This window comes from Schistocerca americana, chromosome 4, assembly GCF_021461395.2.
Source record: "Schistocerca americana isolate TAMUIC-IGC-003095 chromosome 4, iqSchAmer2.1, whole genome shotgun sequence".
Taxonomy (NCBI): domain Eukaryota; kingdom Metazoa; phylum Arthropoda; class Insecta; order Orthoptera; family Acrididae; genus Schistocerca; species Schistocerca americana.
The window spans coordinates 758,958,669-758,975,118 of NC_060122.1; the positions used below are offsets into that span (position 1 = coordinate 758,958,669).

At 41.4% G+C, this 16,450-nt stretch overlaps 1 protein-coding gene across 2 annotated transcripts in view; it reads right to left on the reverse strand.

Annotated features, from left to right (window-relative positions):
• Nucleotides 1-16,450, reverse strand: part of LOC124612771 (beta-mannosidase-like) — a 298,303-nt gene that overhangs the window by 240,752 nt on the left and 41,101 nt on the right. For both annotated transcript variants that reach the window (XR_006979569.1, XM_047141165.1), the window contains exon 2: nt 943-1,092. Coding sequence is in view for 1 of the 2 variants with exons in the window: in XM_047141165.1 (XP_046997121.1) it covers nt 943-1,092 (150 nt within the window). In the remaining variant the exon portion in view is untranslated. The remainder of the gene's footprint in view (nt 1-942; nt 1,093-16,450) is intronic.

Genomic DNA, 16,450 nt, shown 5'->3' on the forward strand with positions numbered 1-16,450 from the left:
GCCTCTGTGTATCTGATACATTCTTCATTGAAGTGTGGTAAGTGATGAATGTTTTTAGTAATGCTGTGTTGATTTGTGATGATATCTGTTACATGAAGAAAGATGAATGGTAAAGGAGAGCAAGGATGAATACAATGTATATATTGGAAGGTAAAAAGGATATAAATGTTATTAACTTTGAAGAGAAGAAGTTTGTGGTGAGATGGCAGCACTGCACAGCAAAGAATGATTATTGTCAGCCAGTTAACTTGCTTAGAGGTGAGAGAAAAATCATATACTTCCCAGATTCATGCATTAATATATTAACTGATTAAGCTATTTGGTTTTTATAGAAATTCTTTGTTAACATTGTACCTTTTCTGAATCATTGTTCACTTTGCTAATCATAGTATTGTTCAGATCAGTATTATGTGTGAAGATCATGTGAAGTTTTACGCTGCCTTTTTTGAAAACATACACCCTTCTAATATCATTGTCTTGGTATACCATTTCATAGGAACAGTTACTCCTCCCACCCCACTGTTTATCATTATGCATTACTATATGCAGCAGTTTGAATATGTATTTAGGAACAGAAATTGATCTTAGCCACTGTCTCGTTGCTGTTCGCTATTGTACTTTTAAGAAATCCACAACAATGTTGTCAAGATGCGATGTAAGTGGAAATTTTGATTAGCGCCATATAATTGTTTTATTTCAGTTGCACATTTAATATAAAGACAAGTTTCATTCTGATCAGTTACAGTTCATTCCAAATTAGGTTCTGTTTGGTCCATGGTTAGCACACTAGTATATGCTGGATAACAGTTTGTCGGGACATAGTTTTGGTAATAGATTTTATAGAGTGGGAGGTAAATTTGGCAAAAATTTCAAACAGAAACAAATATAGCTGAGAGGTTATAATATCTAAAAAGTGGAAACCATATTTCCCCAGTCACTGACCTTGAAATGTTGTCGAGTATGTCCAATTTTCATAAGACACCCAGCGATACTCAGCATCATTGAAGCGATAGTAGATATCTTCCGGTAAGACTCCAGCAGCTCTGAGATCTGAATATATGCCGCCAGGAACACTTGCAGGAACTGTGATGGCTGTTGGCAAAATAAAATGTCATTTGCAAACAATTAAAAATTAAACTTCTGATTTGGTTTAAGTACATGAACGAAAGAAAAACGATTCCAGGAAGTCAAGAGAAGTCTATAAAAACCAGTATAGTCTCAAACTTCAGACCTTTATTCTAGGGATGAAAAACAGAGAAATAGAAAAGTGTGGGACATTTTTCAAAAACAAGGTTCTTGCGACTTCAAACATGGTACCGATATATGAAACATTCATACATTTATATCTACATTTCATTCTAATCACACGAAACATTACATAAGGGAACTGAAGTTCCCTCATTGTGGTTCTCCCCATGACACCCTACGTTTCTGCTCTGTGCACCTCCTCTAATATCAGAGACAGTAGAAGTAAGTACACAAACTAGAGGATTTTCAATTTATTGCTGAAATTTGTGGAAGATACACACCACTACATGCAAACATGCCTGCTTAATTTTGTTGGGTTTTTCTTGAAGATCTGATTTCAAACCACAAATTTTACCATGAATAAAAAAAATATTTTTGTTCCTTAAGAAGTAACTAGTCAAGGGAAGTAGAGTTAGGAGAATGCAGGGGCTGAGGTATATTACCAAAATTAGAACCTATCTGTGATGTGAAAAGTACCGTATGTGTGCTTTCCTTATACTCTGGTATAGCTTCCTATGGCACAGTCTTGCTTACTCAATAGTCTTGCAACTCAATCATTGAACATTCAAGTTACACAATGCCAAATTCTTGTGATGATCAAATTTAATTCTCTGCATTCACTGCAGTTTATTGACAACTGCCTGTTTAATAAAACTTTAGGCAGAGAGTTCTCATAGTCCTCACTAAGCATTGACAAAGGGGGGGGGGGGCGACAATAGGAGGGGACAGTCCACCCCCTCCAACCCCGCCTTCCCCAGTGGAATTTGAAGTACAGAGGTTTTATTCAGATATTGAGTGGATAACAATCAATTCTCTGGGGTACAATAATTTAAAAATTTAGATCTTTTATCTCGAAACTGATCAACTCATTTACATAGAAAAATGGCAATTTTCAAGACTTGCCCTCCTGCAAAACTTCTCAAACATCTCAAACCACAATCTTGTCATTATACATGGTTATTTTTGTACATTTACATAAGATTATCTTCAGTCCAATACCAAAAGATTCTTTTAACAACACAGCTAGTTACGAAACAAAATGATATTATTAGCTATCACAGTAGGCTCGATAAATCTTATATGAATGCGTGGTGGTGTTTGGTCTTTTGGACATATCCAAAAGAACAGACACAATGTGGGATACACAGCTGAGATACATATCACCTAAACTGAAGGTGGAGGGGGTGAAAGGAAAGGGAAGGAACTAATAACATCAGCTGCATCAGGACTTTATGTGGAATCACCTAAGACCAACAAAAATATGTGCCAGACCAGGACCCCAATCTGGGGTCTCCCGCTTATTAGGCAGTTGCGTTAACCACTGCACCAACTGGACACAATGTTTATCACAAATGTGCGAACCATCTTAGTATGCTCCCAGCCGACTCACACTGCCACCTAGCACCACCTAGCCATAGCCTGCATCCATGTCTTCTGTGCTCACTAATTTTAGATCCCGGTTAGAGGTCGAACATAAATGTGCATCCACAATGAGGGTGTGAATTCACTGCCCATCGAGGGGAATCAGCTCTTTGGATGTGGGTTGTCTGTTCCTTCAGACATGTCCGAAACCCCAGACACTACTAAAGGTGACAGATTCACGGCCCATTGGGGAAAATCATTTATATGAATGTATGGTGAGGAATGTAGTCGCACTGTGTCGAATGACGACTTGCAGTCCGAAGGTTTCCAGCTGTTCTCACAAGTTTGCGTATCCTTGTGTTTTCTGGTCACTAATCCATTATCTTGCAGCTTTTTGTGCTAAGATGGTTGCCTGTAACAAGATGCTGATCACTGATATCAACTTAAAAATGAACCATTAAAATGCGAGAATTTATTATACCTTACAGCATGTTTGGAATTTCCAAACTGCAAATTCGCAACATTCTAGCTCCGTTTCTGTCCGAATTTAATGCAGCTGGTTAAATGTGGCATACTCTGAACACCACGAGTATCAATTACCTTCCCACCTTTCCCTCTCTCTCGAGCAAGGAGTCATGCAGTACGCCATTGGCGTTGGTTTATATCTTGAGTTCTGTTAACATTATTAAAAGTAGAGTGCTGTAAACAGGCCCAGATTAAGGTCGCAAGGCACCTGTAGCAGTGTTGAACTGCTCGACCACTGTTCAGCATTATCTTTTCATGTGTAAAACATTCTCGGTTTTCTTGCAGAGTCAATTCGGGATAAATTCTCGAGCTTTCGACGATAGACTCCATCGTCATCACCAGGAGCAACGGACTGTCTTCACCGCTGCTTTGGTGGCCAATTTTATAGCCCGTGGATGGCTTCTGATTGGTCGGCGATTACGTACTGCTGTCGCAGATGGTGTCAATGTGTGTGCTGGTGGTGCTACCGCTTCCATTGGAACATAAACATTGGAAGGAATGTCTCTGCTGCTTCTCTGCATCTAGCGCTCGTTTCCATGCACTGCTCAGATAGTATCCGCTGTCGCATTTAAAGTTCTTCTTGCCCATTCATATTTTAACAGCCTCCTTAATAACAGAATCCTAGTATGAGGAGGCATGGAACAGAATTCTTGTTTCACTGAACAGTATTTTATGTTTGTTCATGAGGCTGTGCTCCACAATTGCCGATTTCTTGAGTTCTCTATTTTTAATATGGCGTTGGTGTTCTGCACAGCAGTCAAAAACGGTACGAATGGTCTGACCTACATAATTACTTCCACATTCACAGGGGACATTATAAATTCAGGGGACCCTGAGGCCGAGACTGTCCTTAACAGGACGCATCATCTCCTTAATTTTCTTAAGAGGACGAAAAATCGGTCTTATACCCTGTCTAATCAGGACTCTTCCTATTTTGCTGGATACAGCGCCACAAAGAGGAAGAACCGCAATCGGTGTTTCATCCTGTGAGTGTGCAGCATTTCCACGTTTCCTTTCTTTGGAGAACGCTGCCTTCATATCGAGTGCACCACAGCAATTTTTTCGGGACACGTACTTCAGATGGTTAATTTCGGAATTTCAATCAGAAGCCGTCCACAGGCTATAAAAAAGGCCACCAAAGCAGCAGTGAAGACAATCAGTTGCTCCTCACGATGACGATGGAGGCTATCGTCGAAAGCTCGAGATTTTATCCGGAATTAACGCGGCAAGAAAAAAGAGAATGTTTTACATACAAGTGCCGTCGCGAAAGACTTCGTTTTCATTATCTTCCGATATTTTTAAAACGTGTTTGCTTACATCATTTAATAGCAAAGGTAATGTCTCTTAAAACTTCACTAATTTAAGCACAAGTACAGGTTGTGCACGTTGATTTTTTCAAACATTATCTGAGCAACATATTCAACATTACCGAAGACGCTAAAAATACGTCAAAGTTGACTTTTATTAGTTCTGGTCAAATACCAAGGAGAAATCACTGGTTACGACCATTATAAAATAGGAATAACGCTTTTCTACCACTACCTACACTAAAACCGACCACGTGACGAAGGTACTTCAGTATCTTTTCACTGAATGGGAAGAGAGAGAGAACTGTTCAAGATTTTTATCACCACTGAAACTACCGGCAGCAGAACGGACAGTTGCTAGCCGTTGAGAATAATAATTTCTGCAGACTGTCTCGAACCTGATTAAATGTTTGAATTTCAAGTAAAAAAGATTAATGCATCATAATAAAAACTTAGATATCTTATCAGAACAAATATATTGCAATACACTCCATAGCTGTGTGCACCATAAAAGTAAACGTTGCACCACATCAATTAGGAATGTGTAATCGACGTTGTGTTTAGCGTTGTAAAGTGGAAAACTGACACCGCGATGTGCGATACTCGGCGGAAGTGAATAAGAACATCTGTGTGCATAAAAGGATTAAACGTTGAATCATGCTTGAAAACTTTGTCGATATGTGTTGAAACACAATAAAGAGACACTGTTAAAGATTGCAAAGAGACACTGTATTTCAAACAAAAATGTGTGAAAGGAATGTTGATAGCAGGAAGAACACTCAGTGAGGTAGTTGTCACTAACCTTAATTGAAACGAACGGCTATCAGACTTTGGGAGTATCTACTGGTCTGACTGTTGCGAGGAGCTGTTACACAAGCAGTTTGTTACATAAACCAACAAGGGATTTTAGTCAAGCTTTGTTAACATTCTAAAGCAAAATCCTACACCCTGCCCAGAAGAATGAACACACCAGGAAAGAGGCAATCAGCTGGAAATGCATTGTTACGCGGTCACTACCAGAATACTACATACTGTTCCAAAAACATTATCGTTAACCCTTTAGTATAGTGCGCACAAAATGCCGTGGCTACAGTCGGCTGGGGAAGCGTGGGGAGAGCAGCAGTGGTGGGGGTCGCTCAGAGCGCTGTAGAGAAAATGCCAATCTGACCGCCTATAGCCGGCCGGTGTGGCCGAGCGGTTCTAGGCGCTTCAGTCTGGAACCGCGCGACCTCTATGGTCGCAGGTTCGAATCCTGTATCAGGCATGGATGGATGTGATGTCCTTAGGTTAGTTAGGTTTAAGTAGTTCTAAGTTCTAGGGGACTGATGACCTCAGATGTTAAGTCCCATAGTGCTCAGAGACATTTGAACAATTTTGACCGCCTACACTCACGTTTTTGGCAAATGTTAAGCGAAGCCCCTCCACACCCACATTTCCAAGGTGACCATTCAAGAAGGTCTACTGTCACCTCTGCTTTCGTTAGTATCTAAAAAGAATTCCGAAGTAAATGCCGCGGTTTATTTCCACCTGGCTTGTTAACCATTTGTAACTTTCAGAGAAAAGTTACGAGTGGGGAATTTTGAGTAAAACCGACACATTTCTCTTGTTGCCATGTTAAAATTTGCTTCTTTTGCCAAAACTCAGAGGAGCTTACACAGTCTCACCTCAGTAACATGTTGTGCAGACGCAACTGTGAGAGAAATCTGAAATACACCAGATTCTCATTAATCCGGCCCTCAGTAGTCTGGCCTCTCAGTGATCCGACGCACATCCAAAAACACGTGCACAATGAATTATTGTGCGTAACAGTGCTTAGTTAATCAATGCTTTATATACTGTATTTGAAATTTTAGCTTTCTTTACAGTTCTGAATCATGTCTTCTAAAAGGGAAACACGTTACACTAGGCATTCAAGCAGAAACTCGAAATTTTAGATGAGTTAAATCGAGGTTCTTCGCAGAAAGCCATTCCTGCTGAGTTCAATGTTGAACGAGCAACTATTTATGACATCAAAAAGAAAGAAGTACTCAACATAAATGGATAGTGAGTTGGAAATACGGAAGGTTATGCGAAAGAACGAGAATGAAGAAGTGGATGTAGATGTTTATAGATGGTTCATACAAAAACGCAGTACAGGAATTCCAGTCAGTGGTCCGATTATAAAGAAAAAAGCAGCTGCATTTAACAAACAACATGGCGGTAGTAACATGCTTGCAGCGAGCGAAGGTTGAAAAAAAAAAAAAAAAAGACAGGGCATTCGGCAGCTGACAGTCACCGGGGAAAGTCGCTCAGCCAACGATAAGGATGCTGATGAGTATGTAGGCAAGATACAGAAGATAATAGAGGAAGAAGATTTAACTGCTGATGCCTCGTATAATGCTGATGAAACAGTACTCTTTTACAAGATGCTTGCTTCAAAAACATTAGCTGCCAAGAACGAGAAGGAAGCTCGTGATTACAAGCAACAGAAACAGATCGTAACATCAATGGCGTGTTGTAATGCAAATGGGAATCATAAAGTACCGCTTATGGTGATTGGAAAATCCCAATATCCACGTTGTTTTCAACAGACTGACATAAATACTCTACCAGTGCAGTATTGCGCTCAGAAGAAAGCGTGGATGGACAGACAAATATTCTCTTGGTCGTTCCATGGAACATTTGTATCAGCAGTGAGAAAAGAGCTAAAGAAGAAAAAGCTTCCATTGAAAGCTATCCTTATAATTGACAATGCTCCCAGTCATCCTTCAGATGTTTCTCTAAGTCCGATGGTATACATGTACAAGCACTCTTTCTCCCACCCACTGTGATGGCCCTAATTTAGCCCATGGACCACCGAATTTTGGAATCGATTAAACGTCATTATCGACATCCACTTCTTGTCTCCTTGCTGAACGAAAGGGAAAACGACTCTATCGCGATTATGTTGAACGCGTGAAAGGCATGTAACATACGTGATATTGTTTGCCAAGCAGCCAAAACATGGGTTAAAGTGGAGACCGCTACCATAATGAAGAGCTGGAGAAAATTGTGGCTATCCATTGATGCCGAGTTGGATCTAGTAGTGAGTGACAGCGATGAGCCCGTCAATTCGGAATTATCAATTACTTTGTTCACTGACATGTTCCACAGCCTTTCAGGGGGAGAAGAAATTGGTGATGAAGATGTTACTAAGTGGCTGAATGAGGAAAGCCGTGATACGGACCAAACTTTAACAGATGAAGAAATAATCAAAAGAACGCAAAAAAGTAATGATGAAAATGATGAAGAGGATACAGGAGGAGAGAGCATGAAGATGTCTCACACTGCTGGTGCCGAAGCTGCCGAGGTCTTCCTGGAGTACATTATGTAACAACCAGAAACATACAGTACCGGTGTAATCTTTGTAAAGCGATTGGGTGATAAAGCATGCCACCGTCGCTGGTCATCACTGCGACAGTTAAAAATTAGGGGCATGTTTCATAGTGAGAGATATGACTGTATAATTATGTAAAGTATACACTCAAGGACTAAGTTTTCTTTGCAAAATAATGTAGGCCTATTTTTGGATTTAATAAAGCATACCCTCTATGTTTTAAAATTGTATCCTTCGGTTTAATAAAGTACAGTAGGCCTAAACTATATCCATATGTTTTCAAAATAAATAAAAAACAAAATAAATGAATAAAATAAATTTCAGACACTCAATAATCCGGCACTTCCGCTAATCCGGCACCTGTAGGGCCAAGAATGGCCGGATTAGCGGGAGTCTAGTGTAGTAGTTTATTAAGATTATTAAGTGAGGAATTGAGGGAAGTAAGGTCAGCATCTTATGAAAAAGCACATCCTCGGTACAAAATAAACGTGTAATGACTTCATTTATACTGTTCCAAAACCCACAGAATTTCTCTTTCCGCTAGCTATCAACAGCTTTTTTGAATGGTCAGCGTGACAGACTGTCAATCCTAAGGGCCCGGGTTCGATTCCCGGCTGGGTCGGAGATTTTCTCCGCTCAGGGACTGGGTGTTGTGTTGTCCTAATCATCATCATTTCATCCCCATCGACGCGCAGGTCGCCGAAGTGGCGTCAAATCGAAAGACCTGCGCCAGGCGAACGGTCTACCCGACGGGAGGCCCTAGCCACACGACATTTCCATTATCGGGAAAGTCTGTAGTTAGTGGAATAACGCAATAGATATTGGCGTTTTGCGCAATAACCATGCGGCAAAGTCCTCTCCTCTTTGTGTGCCAACATTTGTCGAAACCTCATTTCGACATCTCACACTGTTTATGAAATATGAGGAATGTTGTGGATATTTTACTCTGGCTTTATAGCTGGCTTGGTGCGATCACAAATAAGTGCACTACGTCAGCTATGTTTTCTGAAGGCTGGTGACAGATACGGATCTCCAACCATGTCTAAAGAAAAATTCAGTTATGTTTGCTAGAGGTCATACGTGGCAATATATTATGTAATATGCACCAGACGCAAAATCGCAGCGACGCCTATCTTTAATCGCAAACTTTTTCAAATTTCGTTCAGTGTCTTACTTTCGCGTAAATATCCCAATAATTATGACCATTAACGAAATGATGGACATATCATAATGAACCTGACATATAACGCTACCAGTAAAGCAAAAATAAATTTTCTTTACTGAATAGTTTCTGTACAATCGTTTGATAAACATTGCAGGGCGTGCACGTCGATTCTGTTATCGCCGACCGGCCGAAAGCTGGCAAACGCTTGGCGGCCTCCCCTTCTGAACGAACGAATGAACTCGCCCAGCTGTTTGGACGAAAACTGCTCACTGTACATAGGCCACAGTATCCAGCACCACCTATACAATGAACGGTCTCTCAGACCGCTACAGTTTTTTGTCTTGTGATATTTCACACACCCCCTAAGGTGAACCTTCCTATTGGATGGCAACCTACAAGTGCCAGAAATCTGGTATCGTTGTTGCAATTTATTTCTTGTTTTTGGGCTTTGAGAGGTCTCAGAGACGCATCATAGTGTTTGTATGTCATGTTTTTGTTGAGCGTTACCATTTCTCCATGGTGAGGAAAGCTAGACCTTCTACTGAACATTTTCTATACGAAACTGATGTGGGTGTTCAAGACTGCCTCAGCGAATTCTCAGGTAAAGACTTTGATGTCAGTGATAATGACCCTGATTTCCAGTATATTTCGACCACGACACTAATTCGGACGAGGAAACTGAAAGTGATGAAGATGTGACAGGCGATGACAATAGAGAAGCGTACTTCTTCAGTAAGAACAGAAAGATGTATGGAGAAAACAGAAGCAACTACCTAACATAAGAACAAGGCAACTCACCCTTGTCTTGCAGCTGCCTGGACAGCAACAGATTCCGAAAAGTCTCTGAGAAAACCTGCTGTTTTGGAGATATGAGCCTCAAATAAAGAAATAGTTCTTTGTAAAACGAAAAACATTAGCCTTTTGTAGTCCACATTTGAAGTAGAAAACAAACTATCCGTGTCAACAGTGTGGTGTTCCGATTTGGTTGGAGAACTGTAGGAGGGTCTGTGTGAAATGCATGCAGGGTGGAAGCATTTCAAATTTTATCGGGGCCTCAGAAGAATACATAAGGTAATTACTTTCTTCTTGATTTTTAAAATAAAAATTTGGCGAAATTTCTTCCTTGGTTGAATTATAAGGTGGAATAATCGCTCTAAGGCTGAAACAAAGAGTAGCAAACTCAAAGCTGACTCCAAATACAATTAGTCACAAAGTGTTTTCCACAAAGATATGTTGCAAATCTATAATACCATGTCCCTGATGATAATCTGTGAGTTACTAGAGAGGTAACTATGTGCTGTTATTTTATTAATACATAAAATAAAAATAAGCTGCTAATTGTACTGTATTTTAGTTTACAAAGTGTTTTAAATTCCGAATTGTTCAAAAAAATGCAAATTTCCATAAAGTCTGTTTCCAAAAAGTGTAACGAACAACAGGTAGTCACGCAGATATATATTCAGCAAAACAACAGTTTGACACGTCAAAAATAAAAAGACAGTCTGAAAGAGCCCTCCACAGTAATTATGTTCCTGTTAATAGCCATAGTAGCTAAGGGTTAATGCTTTACACCTCTTCAGCGTCCTGGTACTTTCGGAATAACAACACTCAAGTTCTTCGCTAGTGTGGTGTTTGATATCAGTATCTATTGGATAAATTCTACTTCCTTAATTCTGGTAACGCGCAATCAACTGGTTGCTCGGATTAAGAACGCGAAAGACCCAGTGAGGTTTAATAACAAAATTCGGAAACTGCAAAAGAAGCAGAGAGTGTTGCACTCTCCATTCAAAAACAACGCAGAAATAACGACAGCCAACAGTTATTACAAATTCTTGGGTCTGTAAAAAGAACAATGTGCGTAGCATGTAAAAACTTTCACCGTCATACTTTAGCGAAAGATCTTGCCGAGAATTCGAGAAAATTCTAATCCTACGCAAAACTGCTGAGCGGTTCGATGGATACTGTTCAGTCATTCGTTGACCAATCTTGTGTGTCACTAGAAGACAGCAAGAGGAAAGGTGCAGTTTTAAAATTCACCTTTAAGAAATCATTTACGCTGTTCGATCGTACAGATATACTGTTGTTTAACCGTCGAACAGACTTCCATATGGAGAACATAGTGATAGACATTCCTTGGTAGAGAAGGAACTGAAAGAGTTGAAAATAAGTAAGTCGCCAGGTCTAGATGAAATCCCAATTCTGTATGTAAGAAGGCTGTATGTGTGTGAAATCTTATGTGACTTAACTGCTAAGGTCCTCAGTCCCTAAGCTTACACACTACTTAACCTAAAGTATCCTAAGGACAAACACAACCCGTGCCCGAGGGAGGACTCGAACCTCCGCCGGGACCAGCCGCACAGTCCATGATTGCAGCGCCTGAGACCGCTCGGCTAATCCCGCGCGGCTTACATACCAATACTCTTAACATTGGTTTGCTGCAAATTCTTGAACATAAGTTCGAATATAACAGCCTGCCCCAGCTTGCTCTTTTCTCACATGATATCGTGCAAACCATGGATAAATGGCAACAGAGTGATTCCATATTCCTAAATTTCTGGAAAGCGTTTGACACAGTGCCCAACTGCTATCTGGTAGTGATGGTCCAAGCATATCGCATAGGTTCCCAGAAACGTGAGCGATTTGAAGACTTCTTGAATAATAGACCCAGTACATTGTCCTCGAAGGCGACTGTTCTTCAGAGAGAAGGCTACCGTCAGGGGTGCCGCAGGGAAGTGTGATACGACGGCTGTTATTTGCTGTACACATAAATGATCTGGCGGGCAGGGTGGGCAGCAATCTGCAACTGTTGATGATACTGTAGAGTGCAGGAGAGTATCGTCGTCAAGTGACTGTAGAAGGATGCAGTCTGACTTGGACACAATTTATATTTGGTGTGATGAATGGAAGCTTGCCTTAAATGTAGAAAAATGCAAGTGAATGCAGATGAATAGGAAAATAACGTAAAAATCAATATTAGAGGCGTGCTACTCCACACAGTAACATCAGTTAAATATCTAGGTCTAGGTGTACCATTACAAAGCGATATGAAATCCACCCTTGGTCTACGGTTGGCCAGTATGGTGGCTCAGTGTGTTTGGTCAGAAGGGTCGCTGTCCTCCGTAGAAAAAAAAAAAAAAAAAAAAAAAAAAACCTCTAAGTGAAAGCAACAATGACGAACTTAAATGGGTGTCATGTGACGCCTGACCCTGCAAATCCAACAGCGGAAAAAGTTAGAATCTTTGATAAGTAAACAAAAATGTCCACAGTCTCATGTTCGAATGCCACCATTGATTAAATTTTCGATAAAAATCATCAGCATTGGCAGCTGAAGACTTTTGGCGTAAGAAAGTACCCTCATTCTACCAACGGCCCTGTCAAAGAGGACAGAAGTTCAGGGCACTCTCTTGCCTTTGAGGCGGGAAGTAATAGAGTACTGGAGCTCCAAGGACACATTTGTTATCAAATTAATATGCAAATTAATTAAATTGATCAAGTAGTTGCCCCCACCCATTCTCCAACTCCAACAAAACCCCTGGATGACTCATGTGATTTCCTCAGCCGGCACATGCGTTCCCCATGCCTCCTCCTCCCCACCCCTGCCTCTACCCCTCCCCCATCTACATTTTTTCCGAGAATTTCGAATTTTGGCGGAAATTTTGAATTTTGGCGGAAATTTCGAATTTTGGCGGGAATTTCTGTGTTCCCAGGCTATGCTGACGTCCAATCCCATCTCCCACTCAGGAACTGGTGGGAAATTAAAAATGACAATGCCCTTTCTGGGACTCAAACTCTGGTCTTTCTGGACAGAAAGCCTAATTGCGCCATCCAGAACACGGAAACTGTCCAGGTGCAGGAGAGGGATTTCAGATTAGTGTACTTTATTTATTTTGGTTGAGAAATTGAAGTAAAGATTGGTCATAATTAACGTAATTAATCATAAAGATTAGACATAATTACACAACTGTATGTATAGCACTATACAAGGAATGTCTAAAATCGCAATACAACTCAAAAATTGACGATGCCACAAAAGTGCTGTTATCCTGGCGGGACGAAATTTCACAATACTACTCGAAACCAGTGGCAGATGTACCCCAACTCCTCCCCTCACCTACAGGCTAGTGAGAAAAAGGCTGGAGTGGATGTGCTATCTTCGTAATTTGGTGGGGGTTGTGTTCAGCTGACGAAATGATGGTCTTGGACAAAGAGGAGTTTAATAAGTGTGTTGCCTGTGAGCATAGAACTGAGGACTGTATCTACCACTGTTCGACATCAGAGTTTGCTACAGACACCTCCCCATGCGTTGCTCGACAATTACCCTGCAGCCCAGCTAATCAAAGCCAATACGCACTACCACAACTGATGGAAAACGTTTCGCTATTCTATTCTCATTGAAATTGTTGTGAGAAAAACCAGAACTCATAATCAGTGAGTCACAATGCAAAACATGACTGGGGAAAAATCATATTCTCAAAGATTGCAAGAGGAGAGAGGGGCAGCAATTGAATGTGCGTTCTCCTCAATGTACAGCCATGAACTAGCGAAATTATAGGCAATCCCCCCCCCCCCCCCCCCACAATATCATCCCTCTATCTCCTTCCCTCCTTCCACCTATGGTGGAGATATCGGCTTTTTCAAATGGTCAACTGCTACTGTGTGCTGTGCATTTCTTTATGCCGTACCAAGCTCCTACAGCAGACGGACACATGGTCGCCAGCTGCTTGTAGCCTACCTTGGGGTGACAGTCCAGGCAGTGGCCCTTTGCCAACACAAAAGGATGTAATGACCACTACACAATGCGAGATAAATGACGTTACAATGAAGCTGCACCCTTGTCAGAGCACAGCTGGGTTGGGGGACCACACATACACAGTAAGCCCACCCCCAATGCCTCCAGCAGCTCGCCGTTCTACGAGGAAACCACCTCACTGCAATAACTGCATTTAACATCAACGCATATCTTATAAGCAAGCATCTATTAAAAAAAAGAAAACACTGGCAAGAGATTCTGGAACAGATCGTAGTCGAGGAGAGGCCTGTCAAGGGGGAGGTGGTCATGGGAAAAAACTGAATAACGAACGAAAAGATAGCGTTCTACCAGTCGGGTGGGTATGTCAGAAGTTTGAAAAGGGAAATGCGGGGGCTCGGTAGTTATGTGTTGGGGGTCGGTGAAGTGAAATGGAAAGAATACAAGCATTTCTGGTCAGATGAGTATAGCGTAATGTCCACAGCAGCAGGAAATGATATAACAGTTGTAGGAATCGTTATGAATAGGAAATTATGGCATAGAGTGAGTTACTGTGAACAGTGCTGTGATAGTGTTGTTCTCGTCAGAATCGACCACAAACCAACGCCGACTACTATAGCTCAGGTATATATGCTGACGTCGCAAGCTGAAAATGAAGAGATAAAGAAAGTCTGTGTGGATATTGAACAGGCAATTCAGAACAATAAAGCCAGGGCGTTATAATTTTTTGTCTATGCTCTAGGAAAGCTGAGGTCCCGTCGTGTGACTGGACGTCTCGCGAGCTTAGGTAAGTATGCGAATCAGGTTCGCGCGTGACCAGTAGTTGCCCATGCCTAGAAGACGGTGAGATGCTCTTGATCTGCCTATTTTCGTGACGGCCACTATAATGACTTGCTCCGCTGAGAATAAGAATTTGGAGGAACACGAAAATCACCGAATCGACAAGAGCGTGCAGGAAAGAAACGAGTAACGAAACTTCTCCGTTACTCCGAATCCTCTAACGATAAGTAACAAGAAGAATACGAAAATAACCGACTCGGCCCGAATGGATACGACCTGCGTGCACGGAAGAACACATGAGAGTAACGAAACATTTCAGGGCGTAACGGAACGGTACTTCGTGTCTCATGGAATATCCATTACTCAGAAGGGAAACTCCCAGTCACACAGAAGGGAAACTCCCAGTCGCACCCCCTCAGATTTAGTGGCGAGAGGGCCTACTGGACATTGGCTCGGCTCTGAGCACTATGGGACTTAACATCTGTGGTCATCAGTCCCCTAGAACTTAGAACTACTTAAACCTAACCTAAGGACATCACAAACATCCATGCCCGAGGCAGGATTCGAACCCGCGACCGTAGCGGTCACGCGGTTCCAGACTGAAGCGCCTAGAACCGCACGGCCGCGCCGGCCGGCCCTACTGGACAGGTCGGCCAAAACTGAACACATCTCAAGCATGAAAACACGAAGAAAGTGTACTGAACTATGAAAAAAAGAGCAAAATAGAAACAGCCAACGGTCCAAGGACAAGGGGAGCTCGAAATACCAACAACGTCGTGGTTAAGTGACCCCGTTGTTGAACTGCCACTCGGACGAGTCGTGTTAAAACCTCACTTGTACCCATTTTTTTTCTTTTTCTCTCTTCGCTGCATTTAAATTTGTGTCTGTGTTGTGGTGTACGTCCGTATGCAACAGCGAGGTGTAAGGAAGGGACCTATAAGGACAGTTGATTCTGCACAACTACCCCACTAGCAGCCGAAAGGAACTGGCTTTCGAATGGGAACCGCAAACGTACGATGACAAGTCAACAGAATGCTACACGGGAAACCACGTCTGTTGTGTCACACACGGCATTAGTGACAGAACGTGTGTTTTATGATAGGAATCTCTTCCGACGCATCTAATTTGTACACCTGGTAAGTGAGTGAGATATGCTTCCTTGCCCAATTTAAGTGTTCGAATGAACGTGAATGTGATCACTTCGAGGGAAATAATGAAAACATAATAGTTTGAAAAACAGACATAATGTCTTATGGGATAACAGTAATCAGTGATTTTATAATGTTACTTAAAATACGTCTTGATTGCAAATTTTTTTATTTTTAATAAAAAGATTTGCAATCAAGACGGATTTTAAGTAACATTATATAATAGTTTGACACATAAGCCGCAACAAATGAAAGCAACAGTTTCAAACAGATACAGTTTCTGTGCGTTCTGGAAAACATATGTTTTCAACGTTTTTGAAGTTGCATTCCGTTTTTTGGAAGTTTTGACTCTTGAATTCCTTTGTTGTAACATAGTTTACACCTGTTTACTTGTTGTTTTCATTTCTGTGAGTCGTCTATGTGGTATCTCGCCTGCTCTCACTATTCATCACGTTTACTTGCGGCGGTACCATAACCAGTGTATAGATGATAACTGCCAAGACTACAGAAAGAGAACAAACATTTCAGTGACTGGACGGACAGTTCATAATGTTGTAAACAAAAAACAAAAAAAGATAATAAAAATAAATGGCACGTGGGAGTCTTGAGTATAGTTCGTCCGCTTGACAGTCAAACACTGTGACTACTTAACCATAGCGGCGAGGCTGTTCACGTTCGCTCAGTACTGTACTTCTTAGCTTGGACTGTTCACTGTTTCTATTTTGCTCTTTTATTCACGGTTCAGTACACTTTCTTCCTGTTTCATGCTTGATCTGTATGCAGTTTTCGACGGGCTATCCACTGGAACATCTT